Here is a 22,357-nt window from a genome sequence, read left to right as displayed (position 1 = left end):
GACCAGGGTCAAATTCAATGCCTTTTGGAACTGGAACCTGTTTCCTGATTCCCTTTCTTCTGGTTTGTACCATTGCTTAGACTCCCTGGCATTTCTGATTTGGGGAAGGTTCCACCTGAAAGTTAATATTGATTAACTTGATGTAACCTAAGTTACAATGCCCTGTTAAGAACATATCACAGGGTATTATGAAGCAATAAACATACCATTGATTTTAGGACTGAAACTTCAGTATCAATGTGATGACATTTTATTTTCTACTCTTGATAGGGAGTGGAATAAAATAAGAATCTGTGATAATACGCGTGTCAAGAAATTACAGAAAATATAAGTTTCCAGGTACTGAAAGTTGAAGTTAGTGATCCCAGAATAGTCTTTGTGAAAACTGCCTTGGAAAGTCAACCAAAAATAGAATTAATTAGGTTGGAATTTATTTTGTTTTAGCACTGGTATACTTTATTTTAAAAAAATTTTATTTGTTCTTTTTAAGTATGCATGACAGTAGAGTATATTTTGACACAATATACATGCATGGAGTATAGCTGTCCATTCTTGTGATTGTTCATGATGTGGAGTTACACTGGTCATGTATGCATATATGAACATAGGAAAGTTGTGACTTTAAAATCAAGGAAATACCAGTTTCCACATGTTGATTTCCATAACTGGAGGAAGCTAGCAAATTTTATTAAGGTAAAACATGTTCTGGAAGCCGTGTATAAAATAATTTTTGAATTAGTTTTGTTTTTTAATGATGTATTTAAAACAGACACTATTTCCGTGGTGTGATTTGACCAGGAACTGTTGTTTGTAGTTGTGACTGGGTACCTCACAGCTTATTTATTTATTTATGAATGCTGAACTGTTGGTTTTCATTAATACATGACCAACTGGATTTTGTTTTCTGAGAGTAAATGTTACCATATGTAACCCGTTTTGTTAAGCTTTCTTAGACAGTGTAACTCCACATCATGTACAATCATAAGGATGGACATATTCAAACTGTGCAAGAATATTGCTGTACTTCTTGATTCATCATAAGAAACTCTTTATTTGGCAAGCTTTGAGACGTTGAACTCTTATCCTCTGCCCTCTCTTATCAGGGTGTGTATTTGATTATACCTATATTTTCAGGTCAAGGGCTGTTTTAAAATCAGTTTGCACATTGGAGGCTGGTTAATATTTGGTCCATTTAAACTCTTTAAGTGCCTTTTCTGTTCAAGTTCCAGTAAAGGCAAAACTCTTGGGGAATTAATGAAAGGAGTAGAAGAGGTATACTGTATTCTGCTATTCTTGCACACTCCCATGCACTGCCATTTTGTAGTCTTTATAGTGGTGTTATTAACATGACATTGTTTAGCCCTGTAGACTTAGGCTGAGAGAAGGCTTTGTCTCCTGAGAATTAGCAAGTGAAAAAAGTGCTTGCTCTTACCTGCAGGGGAATGTTCCCAGTCCTTAAATGCTGGGTTGGTACTTGAATGACAGGGACCACCCTCTCAAGGAACCCCTACCCCCAGATATATAGGAGTTAGATTTATTAAACATCTGTACAAGGCTCATTGTTAACATGGGGAGCCTGGTTGGATTCCACTTGGTGGCTTATAGGAAAAGCTTTAAAGAGGAAGTAAGGGTTGACTGGGAATTAAAAGATGCCTGGGAAGGAAGGAAGGAAGGAAGGAAGGAAGGAAGGAAGGGAAAGAGGGAGGGAGGGAGAGAGTGAGGGAGGGAGGAAGGGAGGGAAGGAAGGAAGGGAAAAGAAAAGAAAAGAAAATGCCTGGGACTCAACCAGGTGGATAAGGGTTGAGGCAGAGTGTTCTAGGCAAAGGGATGTGGAACTGTTTCTTGAGTCAGCATCCTGGGCATGGAAAACTGAAAGTAGGTAGGATATCCTGCAGCCTGAACTGCATGTTTGGAAGGTGGGTTCAGAAGCTCAAAAGTCTTGTGAGGGTTTTAGGCTTTATTTATGGATTCTGGGAAGCCTCTAAAAGTTTTGCAGAGAAATTGGGAAAAAAGTGCTTATTGCCTGCAGGGAAATGTCCCCAGTCTTAAATACTGGATTGGTACATTTCTGTGGCAGTGGTCTGAGAAAAATACTAGAAGGAAGAATGATGTACCAAAAAGAAACTAGATAGAAGGGTATTAATAATGCTACAGATACTAATTGATGGGGGCTTATAAAAAGTCTAGTAGGGTGGTGGAATTGGGGTTGAGAGAGAGGATGTATATTTTAGGTACTGATGATGGGTCTTAGACAAAGGTGACCACAGTAAGACCAATAAAAGAACCTACTGGGAGACACATTTTGATAGACAACTTAAGAGATATTCAGGAAAGAAGCAACAATTGGTGGAAAGTTGTTTGAATTAGAAGTGAGTTTGGAAGAACTGAGTTGGGCAGAGTGTCATTCTCCAAAATAGGGAGATTGAGAAATGGGGCCTAAGGAAAGGGGAAGGGTAGGTGGTTCAAGGTGTGATGGAAGCTGAAATGAAAGGTCCAGGACTGGGGATGTCAGTTCTTTATTTGAGAGAGTGAGAGAACTGAAGATTGAGCTTTGGGAGGTGTCCGTGTTTCGAGGAAGGTTGCAGATGCAGGGGAGTAACCAAGATAATGAGGGTCCTAGGTGCTAGGAGAATGTTATTAATAGTATCTAGTAGTAAGGGGACTGAGACATAGACATAGAACAACGAGTTTAGCCAACATTCTCAGTAGAAGCCAGGTTTTAGGTTGAGGAAAATGAGAGGTGAAATGTTGGTAGATACTATTAAGAAGTGGCAGTGAAAAGGAATACAGGACCCAAAGAAAGAAAGAATACAGGACAGCAGAGAGGACAAGGGGGGATCAAGTGAAGATTTTTTTTTTTTTTTTTCCAACAGAAAGGACTGTTTGTTTGAAAGAAGTCAAGTGAGAAATCAAGTGAGAGTGAAGGTGCTGGTAAAAATAGACCCCAGAAGAAAGAAGGTAGATGCGGGGTAGAAAATACAGGTGATGGGGATATGCAAGGAAAGCAGAGGGTGCATACCTCTACCTTAAGAAAAAAGAGCAAGAGTGGAGGAAGATAGGTACAGAAACATTTGAAACCTAGAAGAGGAAGGATCTAAGTGTTTAATCGAGTGAGGCCCTTGATTTTCTCAGTAGAGTATGTATTCAGAACTAGTGAGCTTCAGGGGATCTTAGAAACAACTTTGTTTAAGCTGTAACACCTTTTAAGTGTCATTTTAGGAAGTATGATATGAAATGATCGAGTGGCAGCTAGTGTAATTATCAAACCCAGTGAATATTCAATTGAACACAAACTTGTGTGATAAATTAACATAGGTCTTACTTAACTCACAGTAGGTCATCATATTTGATGCTTGTGGAGTGATTTAGAGTTCACAGAGTACTTCTTTTATTATTTGTTCCTCACAACAATCATACGTTAGAAATATCCCAGTTTAATCACTGAGAAGATGGGTACTAGGAGCAATTTAGGACTGAGAATGCCTGAAGGTCAAGGACACCTAAGTGTATCCTTGCGAAGCCAGGACTGATGTGTTTGATTGCAGGTTTGGTTGGTCAGGGAAGTGGGCTCCTGAAGTGCTGAATGGATTGAGAGGGACTGAGCATTTAAGGGAACCCTATGATCTGAGTTACTAGACCAAGAAGTGGGGGAGAAGGATGTGCACCTTCAAGTTATGATATGCTTTCAGATTAGGCCCTTGGGATGCTTGTAGGAGATTTTGGTTTGTAAAGTTGAGGGGAAAAATGATCTGGAGATTAGTTCACTTCTGTCTTTTCCCATTTGAGATGTGTGCAACTTTCTTTTTTTATAACTATACTAATAGAATTTAAATAAACTATACATTTTGTAATAATTTAGATTCAAGAAAATTACCAAGAAAGCCGCATTTGTATGTACTCATCACCTATTTTCTATCTTATAGAACTGTGGTGCATTTTCAAAATTCAAGAAGTTAACACAGGTATAACATTATTAACTAGGTGACAGACTTCATTCAAATTTCATCAGTTCCATGAACATCCATCTCACACTGCATTTCATTTAGTTTTGTAGTAAACCTTATTTTGTTTCCATAAGTAACTTCTTGATTTTGGCACACTTCACTTGTCTTAGTGTCACCTATAACTGTAATGAACATTCATGTTCTTCTATATTTTTCTTCTAGATCTAGGCCATTCTTCTAGAATTCCATTTAGCCAGATACTCCCTAATTATTGATCATTTTTTAGTCCTTATTACCACCTAAATAATGATTTAGCTTTTATTACTTTCAGCTTTAGGGGTGAGGGGAGCTTCCTCCCCACTGAAGGTTCAGTAATTTTGAGCCTCTGATAAACTGACAATTATGATGAATATGATGGCATAAATTTATTTTGTGCATAGGGTCATCACATGAAGGAAAAGTAATGACCCCCAAATCTAGTGCAACTTGAAGGTTTCCATACATCCTCCATATGAGAAGAGGGAAATGTGCAAGCAACCTAGGGAGGGTGAATGATTTTGGAAAGAGGAATGAACCCTCAGATGACCAGGTAACACACTGTCTGAGACAGATGTAAAATTCTAGTCTCTTCCTCTGATGGTGTCTAGATTGTCCATGATAGACTGGAATTCCAGGGAGGGTTTTCATGGCAATTGCATTGTAATCTGGAGGAGCCTCTTTTAATCACACAGGAAATTCTTAGAAAACCCCCCACCCCTTATAATCTACTGTTCCCTTTAGCTTGAAAAAAATACTGTTGTGGCATATTTTGGAATGACATTTCTGATACTCCCTCACAACAGATTCATTTTATTTAGTAGCAGTATTTGAATGCTTGTTTCTCAAATATTACTGACCCAACCAAGTTGACAAGACTGTGGGAGTTTATGGCTTACCACAATGAGGAAGAACACCCACCCCCTGTAAAACCTTGGTAGTGTCTCAGAGTGGGAAAACCAAGAGGTATTTAATTGAAGAATGGAGACTTTCGCTTAAGGTCAATCTTCGAATGTGGGAACCTAAGTAGGATTGGGTGGAACACAATTTAACAGCTTGGGATTCATGGAAGTAGGCAAGAATTTTGAGGAAATAAGTTCAAAGAGTCTTAGGACAAAAATCAGTGCTTCCTATTGAAGAGCTGATGTATTTTTCAGAAATTCCTTCCTTGTCCTTCAGAAAAACAGTGACATTCTAGGCGGTAGTCAGTTGGGATAGTAAAGTTATATAAATAAAGTCAAATTCTAAAGTTACCTTAACATAAACAGTGAGCTTGTGGAGATAGATGTGGTAGTTTCTCACATTTTAAAGTATATTTTATGTTATATTTGTGATTTCTAAGGAACCATCCTACTGTTACTACATGAATTTTTATATACCACTCATGATCTTGATTTTAAACAATTTATTTATTTTGAGAATTTTTCTGTAGGATGTCATCAACTCTTATCAAACTTTGGATGTGCACTACAGTAGACTTTTTAAAAAATATTTTTTAGTTGTCAGTGGACCTTTATTTATTTATTTATTTTTGTGCGGTGCTAAGGATTGAACCCAGTGCCTCACACATGCTAGACAAGCACTCTACCACTGAGCCACAACCCCAGCCCTGCAGTGGACTTTTTGGTGCAAACAGTATTTTGTTTGTCATGAAACATACAAAAGTGAAACAATTTTAAGTAGTCCTCTGGAAAATTTTTGTAGAGAACATTATATACATAACAGTTTACTCTTTATACTTGTTTATGCATGCTCATTTTTTGTAAAATAGATTTTCACATATTTCTTCATAGATGCCCTAGTTAAATACAAGAGTTTGGTGTGTTTGTTTTCTTTTATTCTGTATTTGGAGATACCTTTTTTTTTAAAAAAATAAAGATTTTAATTCCGTACAAGTAAAACAGGTCATTTAGAAACTTATGAGCATATTTCCTAAGGCTTGATTTGCTTTTGTGTATTTTGTAAATGGGTTTTGGGTGCCTACTGTAAGCAAGGCTTTACTTGAATGTCACCTTTTTGTGTGGCTCTTTATATTCTATACCTTTAAGAAAGTGGTGGAGCTCTACTTTACTTATATCAGTATAAAATAATTTTTACTTTGAAAAATACTTGCTTATACAGAGTACTAGTTTTAATCTCTCAATAGTTGTGTAGATAGGGAGATAGTCATAGTTTACATCTGAGAAAACTAAACTTTGAAAGGCTAAATGCCCTGCACAGGATCACATTGTATTTAGAGCTGGGATTTATTCTAAATTTTATAACTAAAAACTATAAAGGAAGAGGGTCCCAGAGAGTTCCTGAAAGTAAGGGGTGGTAGTGACTCTACTCAGGACAAGTGGGATCCTTGACTTACATGACAGAAATGAATTCTAACATGTGTCAATAGAAGCACAAAAATTTATTTAAGAAAGCAAGGAATACACATTCAAGGGGGGAATATGTGCCCGCTTGAGAGTGAGAGACACTTTTGGGGTTCTCAGTTTCCTCTTAAAGGAAAGTTGGTGAGGCATGGGCATGGGAAGGTATGTGAGGATGATATCAGTCTGATCATTTGAAGGTTTCTTAGGTTGACAGGGTCTCTGTTACAGAGAAGGAGACTGTTGAGCCAGAGTGACTACATGAATCCACACTGTGGGGTTTTTTAATTTATTTATTTACTTATTTATTTATTTATTTTTATTCTTCTTAGATATACATGACAGTAGAGTGTATTTTGACAATAAGCCGTAGGTTCTTGTGATCCCACAGGAAGGATTTCAGAGGACTTGTGCAGAGTAATGAGAAACTGAGAGTACAGATGTTCAGGACAGGCACTAAATAGTCTTGCTTCTGAGGAGGATGGTGTGGCCCTTTTGTTGTTTTTAGGTCACTTTGTTTTCCTTTCCCCTATAGGTGGTTTATTACCCTCTTTGTTTAGCCCTAAGCAACTTACTTTTATTTTGAGGGGGGGTCAATGATGTGCTTGTCCCTTAAGAGGTTATAATTAAGTATGGCTGAATAAGGATTGGCTCTCCATTTTCCATTTTCCAGTTGTTTGTCTGTTTTGATAAGTTTGCCTGTGGTTCCCTGTCTTTGACCTGGGAACTTTCTTTGATATATGTCTGATGTTACCACTTTTCATTTCCTTCCCCCACCCTATTGCTCATGACTGACTAGCTAACTAAAAGTCTCCATTATCTGGTCTAGTAGATAATGTTGGAAAGTCCCCTAAATTTACAAGTTTCCTAAATTGTCATATCTCCTAATCTGTTTATTGGTTGACTAATTGACAGGTGATTTTTATAGGTGAATGATTTATAGAAACTTTTAGGATTTATAGATTTAGCAGAAATTTGGGGGTGATAGTTCTGGGAGAGAGACTGACTTGATGAGTGACAGGCCTAGAAAGGTATAAGGTTATAACCTTATCCTTATCCTTCCTTTATGTCTCATTTCTACCTGTTTAAATTTTTTTCTATCCTATCTCAGTCCTAAATTTCTAAAATTAATTAAAACATTTACTTATGAAAAACTTCTCTGTGATTATTTTGTGTAATGTTGGACTAATTTGATCTTTCTGAACCTATGAAATATTGGCATTGAACTAGGAACTCAGTAGGAAACCTGTAATTTTTTGATTTTTAGGCACCTGGATATAAATCAAACAAAAATGTTTTGAGTATTTCCTCACTTAAAGATTGATTAGGAGAAGAAATCATTAGCTTTTATTTTGTTTTGTAGCTATTTACACTTTGACTCATCTATTTGGGAAATGTTTCAGAACTTATTTAATGAGAATGACATTGCAATTCAGAGTGACTTCAGAAATGGAGAAGAATTAATTAATTACTTTATGGGAAACAAACAAATGGCTTTCCTCTACTCTTCTGGGTTCTTTTGATGGGCTACACATTAAATGACATAAGACATATTAAGAGCAGAAAAGCCATATTTAAGTACATACATATACATGGGAGTCCCATGGACTCTGAGACTTGACAAAAGGTGAGGTGATTGATGTTTTCATAGCATCCTGAACTATAAAAAAGAATGGGGACTTGAGCCTCCTGTGGGAGAATAGAAACCAGTTAAAGTAGGGAGACTTGAGAGAAGGAAATGTAGGTTCACTGGATACTAAAAGTTGTCTTGGTAGGCAGATAAAGTATCCAGCAATATTGCCTGGGAGCCTTCTCTTCCTGATACCAGTACTTCACTAATGTAGGTGTCCTTAATAGATACCGTGTCTTTTATGACAGGACAGCTTTTCAGAACCACGACTGCCTGCAGTTTCTTAGAATAAGCAACTCAAAATATGGCATAGAAGCTTATTTTGGGGTGTTGTCATCTGGTCTCCTGCAGTCATATTTTGGGGTTGTATGCCCCAAGCCCCAATATGACCATCAAATGGTTATTGGTTGTTCCTGAGGTGTGTCAAATTTAGTAATGTTTTTGAATGTTTACTTATTTTCTTTTCTGCAAAAAGAGGTCAGAGTTATTTTTCACATTATTGTTGTCAATTATTTGTCTGCTGAAGACTTTGTCAGAACTACCAAGATTTTGAATTTTCTTTTAAATACAAAAGTGAAAGGCATAGGATGGGAGAAAACAGGAGGAACTCATAATTAGGGAAATTTAAGCTACTTTTTGTAAAACTTGAAGACTAGGAAAGCAGTGTTGCTCTGTACTTGGCTAAGGTTGCCATTTCTTCTTCTTCTTTTTTTTTTTTTTGATGTTGGGGATTGAACCCAGGACCTTGTGCTTGTGAGGCAAGCACTCTACCAACTGAGCTGTGTCCCCAGCCCCTGCCATTCCCTTTATTCGCCAGGGCCCTTAGCTAGCTGTTTAAGACCTCAGTGTAAGTCTGCTGAAACCAATCTGTCTGGCCCAGGTGTGACCAAACGCCATGGCAGTTATGGTTAGGCTCACTGCCATCTTCCTGTCCCAAGCAGACCATTTCAAACGTGATGTGGCACTGTGGGGCACTAAATATTTATATTAAGCCCATCTGGGACTTAACAGTTCACCCTAATATACAAAACCCAGATCAGGGAAACAAGATTAGACTATTGTCTCTTTTGAGTTTTTTATTTTCTTTCTTTTCACTTACTGTGCTTGCCCTTGAACTGTATCAGGGTACAGATTTGAAACAACTCTGTGGGCCACTATTTATGTAGAACCCAATGTAGACAGTGTCCCCTGGCATTTTACATGTGATAATCCTATTTGTAAAAAGTCATAATGTCTTTTAATACATATGGAATTGATACCAAAGGACCATATTTAAGGAATGCCTAGGTCCCTATTCACTACACACCTTGGTTACTAATTGGAACTTGAATTTTATATTTACTCTTTCCTTTCTTCTCTTGATAGGTTTATAACATGCTAGTATTCTGAAATATATTGTTCAGTTTTAAATTTTTTCTTAGCCTTCAGTGTACTTAAATGATCATTAGCACTCAGGTTTAGCAATTACGATTTTACTAAATTTGCTTTATCCTACTGTATGTATTTAAGTAAATATTTTGTTGGTGAGCCATTTGAAAATAAGTTGCAGACATTTTAGTCATTCACTTCTAGTGGTAATGCATGCATATCTTAAAGACATTCTCCTACATAGCCACAATACTGTTATCATATCTCTAAAACTAGCAGTGTGTATAGCTGGGAATAGTGGTGTGTGCCTGTAGTCCCAGAACTCATTACCCTAAGACAAGAGGATTACTTGACCCCAGGAGTTCAAGACCATAGCAAAACCCCATCTGATAGGGGGGCGCAGAATCCATTTTCTTATTTTCCTAATTGCCATCAAAATGTCTTTTCATTTCCTACTTTCTCCCAAATCAAGTTCCCAGCCAAGTTTACACATTGCAGAGAATATTGGGGAACAGGTTTAATTATTTTCAGTTCATATACTTATTTTCCTCTCTGATGGAGGCAAACATTGGCATTGATATTATTGAAGAGCTATTGGTATTATTTTTGTTGGCCCTGAAAAAAGTGATAATGCTTACAGCAAGCAAGCATTAATGAGTTCTCAGGTGTAGTATAAATTTGTGACCAAAATAGTAGTTCACATTTGAAGAAAGTTCATCAATTTTCTTAGTTTTTCTGTGTTTTTCATGGCTTTTCCCCATCAGTTATCTTTATTCCTAATTTAGAATTTAAACTTAAAGTAAATGATGCCATAATACATAGTTTAATGTTATATATACTAGAAAGGTGTATCCCTGAGGAATACAGGGATCAGAATGAGCCAGAAATTTAGGAAAACTCTTAAAATAGGCCTTGAAATTGAATAGGATTTGAATATTGACAACAGCCTTTTAGAAATGGCAAGATAATGAAAGCAGTGATGTTGTTGACCAGCAGACATGGCCTGATTTTATTTGAGAAAACAGATGATGGTCATCACTCCCTTGGCATGTGGGATAAGACTGTGGACAAATAGCCCACTACAGTGTGCCATGCAGACTACAGCAGAGAGGCAGGTTGCTGGAGGGGCCTGTGGGAGCAGCATGAGCTGGTCTGGGAGCTCTGTCCAGTAGTTTCTGATAACTGCTGTAATAAATCATCCCAAACTTATTGTCTTTAAACAACACACACTTTTACTGTCTTATAGTTCTCAAGATCAGTTGTCAGAAATGGTGTCACTGGGATGAAATCAAGGTGTCAGTAGGACCATTTCTTCAGGAGGCTCTAGAAGAAAATCTTTGCCTTTTCTAGTTTCTAGAGGCTGCTTGCATACCGTGGCTTATGGACTCTTCCTTCATCTTCAAAGCCAGCATCACCAACCACTGCTGTCCTTATATCTCCTTCTCTGACTCCTGTCTTCCTCTTCCATTTATAAGAACTCTTGTGATTATATTTAGCCCACCTGAATAATCCAGGATAATCTCTCCATCTCAAGGTCAGTTATTAGCAAACTTGATCCTGTTATCTTAATTCTCCTTTTCATTGTAACTTCATAGGTTCTGGGACTAAGACATATACCTCCTGGGTGGGTGGGCAGTTAATATGTCTTTTACAGGTTCCCTGAAGAAGTAATACCTAAACTGGAACTTTTAAGGATAAATAGACACTAGCCAGCCAAGGTTAGTCTCAAAGACTAGTCTCCTCCTTCTCCTCCTCTTCCCCCTTCCTCCCCCTCCCTCCTCCCCTTCCTCCTTGTCCTCCTCCATTCATTTAGAAAAGCATATACACATTCAGGAGAGAATGTAGGCTATCTCAAGGGAGAACTGTCTTTGAGGATAAAGTAAGAAATACATATTCAAAGGGGAAATGCAGGCCATTTCAGAGGAAGAGAGAGAGCCATGAAGTTTAGTTCTGCAGAGCTTGAAGTGGCAGGTCGTGTGACCACAGCCCTAACAGGAGAGTAGGAGGAAGCTGGGTTTATATCCCAGGGGAGAAGGCTAGACTTGTTCTTAAGTAGTGGGGAACTATTGAGAAATTTTAAATCAGAGGTTGGTGTAATCAGACTTGCCTATTGTTCATGCATTTTATCTGTTGCCATAGCACATCTGGTTTTCTCTTTTCCAGGCATTGGAGGTCTACCAAGTAGTATGACTGATCAGAATACTGTATAGCATGTTGGATGGTCCAGACCTCTTTTAGTGGGTAATAGACCAGGGTTGTAGAGAAGAATTTGGAGCACCAGTCTTTTCCTTTTCAGTTAAATTTGGAAAAATATGGAGGCTCTATCTTTTTAAATTAGTAAGTATATAATAGAACCATAAAGGTCCTAACTGATGAAGTAGTCAGATTTCTATAAATACAATGCTACTAGGTTCTTTGACCCTTCATCATCCTCAGAGGTTTTGGAACCATGTCCCCTCCCCAGTCCCACTCATGGTTCATAGAGCTGCTAACTCACTAGAGAATACATGAAGCACAGATAGGAAGAATTCTCTCCTGGGAGAAAGGAAAGGATTCCACACCTGTGTGGAAGCAACAAAGAAATGACAGAAAGTACTGAAATCAGAAGCACAGATTAATGTTCTTTCAAGTAAGAACTGTTGGAAGATTTTTTAAAGGCACCTTCTGTAAAGCACAGAGCTCTGTGACACTTGCAAGTTTCCTTTTGCTTGATTGCAAATTTTAATGCTGAACTGAGGTACAGGGAATAGTGGCAGGGGACCCACAATGGAGAAGTTGACTGGTTTTCCAACTCATTTTTGGGGGGACCAGGTGTAAAAGAGGTGGAATGTATGTGTTTTCTATTATATTTTCCTTGGTTAGATTCCAAACTGATGCTTACCTTCATTGTTGCAGAGACTTGTCTTTGGAGTCTTTGTCTTGAATGAACTGGATCCTTTACTACCTGATCCCTGTGCTCATATTCCTATCCTTTTAGTCTCCAGCTTTGGGAACTACCTCAGCCCCCTTTCCTGGACCACTGTTTAAGAATCATCATGAGCTATCACTTTGTAACAAATATCACAGATATTCACTAAATTGAACACACTTAGAGTGCTAAGTTTGTTCAAGCTGCTATAACAAAATATCATAGTATGGGTGACTTAAATAACAGGAATTTGTTTCTCACAGTTTTGAAGGTAAAAAATCCAAGATGAAGGTACCGGTCAATTGCTTCCTGGTGAGAGGCCTCTTCCTGATTTGCAGATGGATACCTTCTTGCTGTGTCTTCACACGGTAGAGAGAAAGATTATCTCTCTTGTGTTTTATAGGGGTACTAATTTCATTCAGGAAGTCTCCACCTTTATGACCTAACTACTAACCACTCACCTCCATATATCATCCGCTGGGGATTAGCAATATCAGCATTTGACTTTTGAAGGGACCAATAGTTAATCCATAGCAAGTAAAATTTGATGGGTTTTGACATAATGGACATTATCTTTCACTACCAAAAGTTCTGTCCCTTTCATAATTCTTCCTTTATCCCTAGGTACGCACTTATTTACTTTTGGGCTTTATAGATTGAGTTTATTTTTTTCTGGATTTTTGTATCAATGGAATATCATACATACATACATACAATAGAATATTATACATATAATGGAATATCATACATACATGGAATATTATAATACATATCTGTACATATCTCTACATATCATGTATTTACATTTCACATGTACTTTTATTCAGTTTTCTTATTTGACATAATTATTTTGAGATTCATCCATGTGTTCATCTATTTCTGTTGCAAGAGAGAGTAGTCCATTGTATGAAAGTAGCACAATTTGTTACTTCCATTTCCCCACTGGACATTTGGTTTGTCTCTAGTTTAGAGCTATTACAAATACAACTGTCATAAACATTTGCATACAGTTGTACACAAAGGTATATATAGTGCTGGGAGTGGTGGCACATGCTTGTAATCCCAGCTACTTGGGAGATTGAGGTATTACAGATTTGAGGCCAGCCTGGACAATTTAGTGAGACCCTGCCTTAAAATAAAAATTAAAAAAAAAAAAAAAAAGATAGAGATGTAGCTCAGTGGTAGAATGCTTCCCTAGTGTGCAGGAGGCCCTGGATTTAGTCCCTGGTGCTGCCCCAACCCCCAAAGGTGTGCAGAGGTGAGGGAAGGAATATATATTTCCATTTTTCTTGGATAATTCTTAGGAGTGAAATGTCTGGGTCATTTAGTAGTCATAAGTTTGCCCACTGATCCCTGTACCTAGGGTCAGCTTTCAAATTTGCAGCCAATCAAAAGGAAGACTGCAAGTTTTAAGAAACTACCATAGTGTTTTCCAGAGGGTTTGTATTATTTAACATTCCTACCAGCAATGTTGAAGACTTATAGTTCATCCACATGTTCTCCAACACTTGGTATCTTCAGTTTTTTCAGTCATTCTAACAGATGTATTGTGGTATTACAATGTAATTTTTATTTTCATTTCTCTTATGACTAATGATATTGGACAGTTTTTCATATGTTTATCTGCCCTTCATGTATTGTCTTTGGTCAGACAAAAGTGTCTGTTCAGATATTTGCTTGTGTATTCTAATTGAATTGATTTCTCTCTTTTTTTTTTTTTTTTTTTACTAAATTTTGAGAGTCCTTTAATATATTCTAGATATAAGGCCATTACTAAATATGTGATTTGCAACTATCTTCTCCCAGTATGGCTTCTCATTCTCTTAACAGTGCCTTTTGAAAATTTAAAAAAAAATTTAATTTTGATGAAATTAGTATTTATCATTTTTTCTTTTATGAAATATGCTTTTATTGTCATATTTAAGAAATCTTTGCCTAATCCTAGGTTCCAGAAATTTTAGAGGTCTGTGATCTATTTTAAATTTTATATATGGTGTGAGGTATGGATCAAGATCCTTTTTCAGTTAGTTCAGCACTTTCTATTTAATTACTTTTGCAACTTTGTTGAGAATCAGTTGACCATATATGTGTGAATTTATTTCTGGACTGTGTTCCATTGATTATTTTGACTTTTATGCCAGTGCCACACTGTCTTGATTATAGTAGCTTTGTAAGAACTCTTAAAAACAATCCTTCGACTTTTTCAAAGTTGTTCTTGCTCTTCTTTGTCCTTCGTAAAGTTACATAAATTTTAGAACCAGACTAAATTTCTACCAAAAAAAGAAAAAGAAAAAAAGACTGTTGGTAGTCTACCCCAGTATAACTATGTGAATTTATGTATCAGTTTGAGAGAATTATCATTTTAACCTCCCTTTTGAATGGTTTAAAAATTCCAGCTACATTACTTTGAGCTGTGTAAATGTTGCTGTGTTTATTATCTCTGAATCTAAGTTTTAAAAAAAATGTTGATGGGCACATTACAATTATATTAATGGAATTTGTTGCATATTTGTACATGCACACCATTTTTTTAACCTATAAAATGGAGGTGATTTTTTCTTTGGTAGTAATTAGTAATAAATCAATATTTGTGAAGTGTCTTGCTCCTATTTTTTAAGCATGCTTTCATTGTAGGAACTGAATTTTCAGGTACAAAAGGAAGTATTATTTAACTTTCAGACATAATTTTTCATATTTTTATTCTAACTTTATAGTTGGACAAGAATAGTACCCCCTAATAAGTCCTATTTTGTATATGTATAGCTGAGGCTACAAGCAAGGTGACTTGGTGACTTGCCCAAGATTACTTACCTAGTAAGAACAGGTGATAACTTTTTCTATAATCTTCAGGTAGCATGAGTTAATGAACTCAGTTCATTCACCATGTATTTATTAAGTGCCTACGAAATGTCAGCCATTGTACAAGATCCTCTGCCTGGCTCATGGGACCCAAGGGTGAGGCCAGTGGTCAGCATTTTCTCTCTTCACAAAACTTATAGATTACTAGAAAACACAAAAGCACTGATCATTTTATTTATACTGACAGTTAACAGAAGAATTCTGAAAATAGAGTTACAGAACAGCTCACATGGAGCTGAGGGTCAAGTAGAAAATTTCTAAAAGAGGTCATCTTAAGGATGATGTCAGAGTTGACTTGGCCATAGCCATTTTTGAGGGAGGTTGGGAACAGGGGATGTAGGCAACAGAAAGATTGTGATTTTGTCCTTTGTACAGAGAACAAATATTTGTATGCAAGAGAAAGAGTGACACTGTAAAAATTGGAGAGTCATTAAAGAGGGACTAGAATAGCAGAGTCCCCTCATGAAAAATTATATTAAGTAACCTGACTCTATCCTGGTTGTTCTCAGCTGCAGAGTGTAAAGATCCAGATTTGTAGTTAGGAAGATTGTTTTGGCTGCTCTGATGATGATGAGCAAGGGCTGGCAGAGATGGAGGAAAGGCCGATGACAGGCTTAGTACTGAATAGGTAGGTTAGGTGCGATGCAAGTGTTAAGTTGACTCCACATTTTGACCTGAATCATTGGTTTGCTGGGTTGGGGTGATATCTTCTCTGAAAATAAAGAGAAGGCAGCAGGTTTGGTGTGGAAGAGAGAGAATTTGTAACATAGTAGAAAACCCACCTGGAAATGGGAGAGTAGAAGTTGGAGATAAAGGGAAGAGAGAAACTATGAGGGTATTATGGGCATAAGAAGGAAGGGAAGTTTGAGGATCATCTTTAAATTATGGGCTTGACATAGCAGCTCCAAAATTGGTTTTCATAACATACTTTCATTGAGCATGCACAATGCACGGGGCCCAGTTTGATCATTTAAAGTACTACTTCCTTGTTTCCCTGGATCTCCTTTCTAGGTCTGGCATCTCTCTAACGGACTATCCATCCATGAAGGAGAGAGAGGGGTGGGGGGAGTGAGGAAGGGGTAAAAAAGGGTTCTTACTGGCATACTAATTCTGGCAGTTGAATAACATTGCTCTAAAATGCTACTATTCAGAATTTATCTTTTATTCTTCAGTTATTAGAATGTGATTGAAGAGACCTAGTTTAATCTTAAGTTTTTTTTTTAAAAAAATTGTGTTTCGAAAGGACATAAGAAACTTAAATAATACAACTAAGAGCAGGACAGCTAACAGAGCCTGGGGAGGGGAAGACCAGGACCATTACTGTCAAGTGAACTTTGAAGTGGTTTGAGAAAATTTTTAGTTTCTCCAAGAACCTCAATTTAAATTCTATTCCTGTGCTTTTATTTTACAAATGTGGAAATCAAAGCCTGAGTTTCTTTGGGGCTCAGCAATTTGCCTTTGTTACACTCATATGGAATACGTAGACTTTACACTGGTAACTACCGGTTCCTAGTCTTGTGCTCTTTCTGTGGCATTGTGATGTGGTGTGGAGAACCACTTCCATTAGGTACCACCTGCCACGCACACCACTCCTCTCAGTGCTGTGAGTTACTGAAGTCGAAAAGGGAGACAGGGAGGAAAAAGGAGTGATGTGCCCCATTGCTGTAGATGTCATAGACCTCCTAGCATGACACACTGACACGAGGGACTCTGATGGATTCTGGAGATATTCTCTCTGGTTATTTATTAGTCAATATATCTCTGTTGAAGTTGCTTTGGGACCAGCTGATGCTCAGTGGCCCAGTGGGAATTCAGCATTTGTCACCTTTGGTATAATAACACATTCAATTTCATAATTACTCAATAAAAAGTTACAGTTGATAAACTAAAGTTTATTATTGCTTTATGAAAACTAAAAGTACTCCCCACAGGCTAAAAGTTTTATTTGGTAAAATTTCATTTGGTAAGCTACTCAGTGAGGCATTAGAAGACTTGATTTAATTATAATAATAGCTTGCCACTTATTTGAATTGACTAAGTCCTTGGCATTATATTATTTTTTTCCCTAGGCATTAAAGTCTTTGTTTTATAAATGAAGAAACATTAAAAATGGTGATAAAATTTGCCAAAACTTTGGAGCTTATTTAATCGGTGCTGAGTTTGGATTGAGATTCCTCAATGTTCTGAATTCCTAGCCATTTTCATCCTAGGATTATTTGTGACTCAACATTCTGTTCAATGCCCCATCTCCTCCTGTTTGTTTCCTGTGAATATTCTCTCTCCTCTAACCCAGTTCCGAGCCTTTGCTCTGATTTTCCCCTTTGTAAACCACTCTTTACTGAAAACTGTTGGGTTGGGGAGCATATGGGTGAGGGGACGAGGGTGTGGAAGAGAGAACATGGGAGTGGAGACCACCTTAAAAACTGAACTTTAGATGACATCTCTGTTTTTAAAATTGCTTTGATACCCTATCCTTGAAATTGTACAGTGACCACCTTTGTCTAAGGCTCAGAGCTCCCTGTTGCTCCCAGTGTACACACACAGACAGTTCCTGTATATGTATGCTTAGATGTCAGTTTGGGTTTTAAATAACTTCCATAAAATTTTCTCCACTAAAGAAAATGCTTTTGATCATTGTTTACCTACCATTAAAACAGAAATGGTAATGTCTTTTTGACATTACTTCATTTTGACCTACTTCATTGGCATTATCTCTTGAGGACCTAATAAAAATGATGGAAGTTAAAATGCTTAAGTATATGTAAAATTATTTGCTTGTGCAAGATGTTCTTCCTATCGTTGATGCTTTGATTGCCATCAGTTAAAAAAGCTGATTAGAATCTACATAGAATTAACATTTTGTTTCCCTAGTAAAGCAACAAAACAATATATACTTGATTCTTTCAGTAAATTTCGGCTTTAGAGATATGAGTTTCTTTTATGTCTTTCATTTAAGTTAGTCCTTTATATTGAGATTTTTATCAAAGATAAACTTTCCTAATAAGAAGTATACTAGTTCTTGGATATTCAAGATAATTTAATAGTTGTTTATTTCAGATTATGTAACACTGAGCGTAAATGAATACATTGGCAGGCTTGTACTTTTTTAAACAACTGTTCGGCAAAGTGATTTTTATTTTTCTTTTACTTTTAGGAAACAGATATTGATGACAGATATGGAGATTTGGATTCCAGAGCAGATTCTGATATTCCAGAAATTCCACCATCCACAGATAGAACCCCCGAGATCCTAAAGAAAGCTTTGTCTGGTTTATCTTCAAGGTATGATCGCAGGAAGACAAATATACCTTAGTACACAAGATAAGCTCTGTTTACCTTTGTCTGTGTAATAAATATGACATTCTGTATGTTGGGGACTATGAGAAGAAAGGCTTTTCTTCTTAACCACGTAATATGTGAAGCACAGTCCTAAATGCTTAATGTACATCCTTGAAGTTTTTTTTTTTTTTTTTCCTTCTTTTAACTGATTTTAAAGTTACTATAGGGCTGGGGCGGTAGCTTAATGGCAGTGGTAGAGTGCTTGTATTGCATGTGTGAGGAACTGGGTTTGATCCTACAACCACATAAAAAAATAAAGATATTGTGTCCATCTCCAATTAAAAAAATGAGTTACTGTGTAAAACTTCATAACACTTTTATAATTGTGCTATATTTTTAAATGTTTATTGACCACAAAATTTCAGGTAATTTTATATTGCCTTCCATTATATGCTTTAGTGATATGAATTATAAAATTTATAAAAGCAAATTTCAGCGACTGGGGAGGACAAGACAGGAAGGAGTATTGCAAGTTTGAGGCCAGCATGGCAACTTAGCAAAACCCTGTCTGAAAATAGAAAATAAAATGGGCTGGGTATATAGCTCATTTGTAGAACCCCACAGACTTCAATCCCCAGCACTGAAAAAAATTTTAAAAAGCAAAATAAATGTAAGATTTATCCAGATTCAAATATGAAATGTTACATAGATATAGACTGGTGTTTCACCAACTTTTTTGACTGTTGCACACAGAAATAAATACATTGAATACCATATTCCAAGAGACACACAAATGTGTATTTTACCTGCAACCAAAATGTTATGAAGTACTTCTTGCTGGTACTGTGTGTAATGTCCTATGGTTTCTGTTTGATGTGTGTGTGTGTGTGTATTATTTACCAAAAAGTGGTGGATACCACTTACTCCCTTAAGTTTACTTCCTACGGGTCATAATCTGCTGTTTGAAAACCACATGTTTTGGAAGTGAGCTCAGTGGTGTACACCTGTAATCCCAGCAGATCGGGAGGCTGAGACAAGAGGATCGAGAGTTCAAAGCCAGCCTCAGCAAAAAGCGAGACACTAGGCCACTCAGTGAGACCCTGTCTCTAAATAAAATACAAAATAGGGTTGGGGATGTGGCTCGGTGGTTGAGTGCCCCTGAGTTCAATCCCTTGTACCACACAAAAAAAAAAGAAAGCAAGCAAGCACTGGTTTCATCATTTTTTGTAAATGTAATAGGAGTTTTTCTCTTTTTTGCTTTTGGGGAGTAACCATTTTGAGGAAATAAAGTGAAAAAGAAGTTAGGACTCACAACACCGATTACTTCTTTGACCTCAGAAGGTGTGGGGGCTTCTCCCCACCAGCAAGCAAGCAATGGGTTGTTCTATGGATACCAGCAGGGTATCTTTTGATCCAGTTCAACTCTGACACTGTCTGCCTGGAGAGAGCAGCAGATCCCACAGGTTGAGATCTCAGTCCCACAAGACTGGCCCCATTTCAGACACTAGTCATTAAGTTTGGGCCTGTGGAACTTGTGATGGATCAGCTACATATTGTCGTTGCCTCTTCAGGCTGAAATAATTTGCTAAAGCAGCTCACAGCACCTATTTACATTTGCCAGATTATCATAAAGGCCATTTAAAAGAATGTTAAAATAAGCATCTAAATGAAGAAATGCAGTGTGAGGGCTAGAAGAGTCTCAAGCACAGGAGCTTTCATGGCCCTGAAGTAGGGGTGCAGCACTCTCCTAGCATGCAGATGCATTGTTGTTTACCTTCCTGGTGTCCAGAAGCTCTCTGAAACCTGTCCTCTTGGGTTGCTATGCAGCTTTCTGTGTACAGGCATGACTGAAGCATGGACAACTGCTTAGAAATGTATGCAGGTAAAGCAGGTCTGATATAATGCTAACAGAAACTCAGCAAGGCCCTTCTGTTCAGAATGTTCTTGACTTCCCTGTGCAGCATTCTTTTCTCCCAGGTATAGGTCAGGACCCCTTCTGAAATGTGGATCTTGTCATCTGCTGTTGGACAGGATAGGTCAGAGAATTTCTTTATGGCCAGCTCTAAGACAGGTGAAGGAAGATTAGAGCATATTTTTAGTTTCTGTGACCTGCTTTCAGGAAGAGAAATTCTAGTTTCTATGGCTTGCCTTAAAGAGAAAAAAAGGAACAGGTAAAAGGGAAGCAAAGAAAGGCCTGGTGAGAGGATTAGTTCTTAAAGAAATGAACAAAGGGTAATATGATAGTGTCAGTCTCAAGAAATTTCCGTACAAAGATTATATGAATGTTTCGAAATATGTCTATACGTTCTTTTAGTCTCTTAAATCTAATGACTAAAAAGAAACTACTATGCAGAAGCTTAGAATTTGTAGATACATAGGATTAAAAATCACAGTTACATGAGAAATTTACATGAATTCTAGGGAGAAAAAAGTTCTGTAATCCTCCTGTCATTACTTGGATTCATAATACTTTGGTATATTCCCTTTGAAACTTGCTCTTGTGCAGTGAGTATATGTATGTGTGATGTAGAAATGAGATTATACTGTTTTCTGCCTTGCTGTTTTTATTTTCATTTGTAGTATTATTAGGAGCAACATTTCATATTTTAAAATATACTTTAGCACCTTCGTTTCTTTTTGTTTTGTGCTGGGATGGAACCCGGGGCTTTGCTCATGCTAGGCAAGTGCTTTCCCTCCAAGCTACATTCCCAACCCACTTCAGAAACATTTTTAGTGGCTTCATGATGCATTCCATTGTATGTCTGTTGTCCAGTTTATGCAACTGACATCTAGTGCTGGGTATTTAGTTTGTTTCTGAATTTTCATGATTAAAAACATCTCTGCATTAAACATTTTTCTTTGTAACTCTTTTTAGAATCCATAATTATTGCCTGAGGCTAAAATTTTTTAAAAATGAAATTGCTTAGCCAAGGTTTGTACTCATTTTTAAGGCTTTGGGGTGTAATGCCGGGAGTGTCTTAAGTGGTCTTCATGCGCTTGGCAAGTGGCCTTCATCCATTTCCTGACCTGTGTGTGGGTCTGTATGTCTGTGCGACTATGCTTCTGTGCCTTAGCCAGTTAGGTTTAGCTTTGTCCTTCAGTGGAGCTCTCCTCCAGCCAGTGTTTGGTCGTGTATGGAGGTACTTTAGGTTGTCACAACAAGGTAGAGCCCTATCTGCTGGCTGCTGGTGGGTAGAGGCCAGGAATGCTGCTAAGTGTCATAGGGTAGCCTCTCTCGACAAAGAATGAAGTGTCCCACAACATTGTTAGAGCTAAGGTTGAGAAACTTTAGAAACATGCAGGTGTAGCCTTACTGGTGCTCCTGAACTTTCTAATACCATCTTTCTTTCTCTGCATACTTCCTGTCCACTTGGGCCAGACGCTATTGGTGGACTTCCTCCAAACTCCTGCTCTTAGCCAATGGCCCACCAGGATACCATTCATTCCTCAGGGCTGTCTCTGGGTTCTGTTTGTTGTGAACTGCCAGCTCAAGTGAACTGCCTTGCCAACCCAGGTTCTCAATGACTCATGATGGTAGTGCCTCTACTAAAGTAATTAAAAAAAAAAAAAAAAAGCAACTTTCATTAACTTTTGAAATAAAACCCAACCACTAGTTATAATAACAATAGGACAGTGAACAATGTGGACTACTTGGGATGATTACTTTTGTTTGCTTTTTTTGTGGTGCTGGGGATTGAACCCTTGTTCTTGAGCATGCTGAGTGCATGATCTACCACTGAGCTAACCCCCATCCCTAAGAAGATAATTCCTTTTAAGGATGATGCTTAATTATGTGCTCATTTCTAGTTCATATGGGTCCTGAGGACATGGGATTGGAATGAGATCCTTTATCAGAAAAAAATCCCTAGGTAGTGGTGTGGTGTGATGACTTGGACCTAAAATTAAGGCTTTCCCTAATGTGATCATTGTAGTATGGAAAAGGAAATTGAGAATTTAAAATTATGAGCTAGAC

The 22,357-nt window shown here is 37.4% G+C and overlaps 1 protein-coding gene across 1 annotated transcript in view; it reads left to right on the top strand.

Moving 5' to 3' along the window:
* Cds1 (CDP-diacylglycerol synthase 1) overlaps positions 1-22,357 on the top strand; it is a 70,627-nt gene that overhangs the window by 1,481 nt on the left and 46,789 nt on the right. The window contains exon 2 of the mRNA XM_047566719.1: positions 18,260-18,387. Coding sequence (XP_047422675.1) covers positions 18,260-18,387 — 128 coding nt within the window. The remainder of the gene's footprint in view (positions 1-18,259; positions 18,388-22,357) is intronic.

The sequence above is a fragment of the Sciurus carolinensis genome, chromosome 10 (genome assembly GCF_902686445.1).
Source record: "Sciurus carolinensis chromosome 10, mSciCar1.2, whole genome shotgun sequence".
NCBI lineage: Eukaryota > Metazoa > Chordata > Mammalia > Rodentia > Sciuridae > Sciurus > Sciurus carolinensis.
Note: the sequence above shows the minus strand (reverse complement) of the source record. Positions and strands in the feature narration are given on the sequence as shown.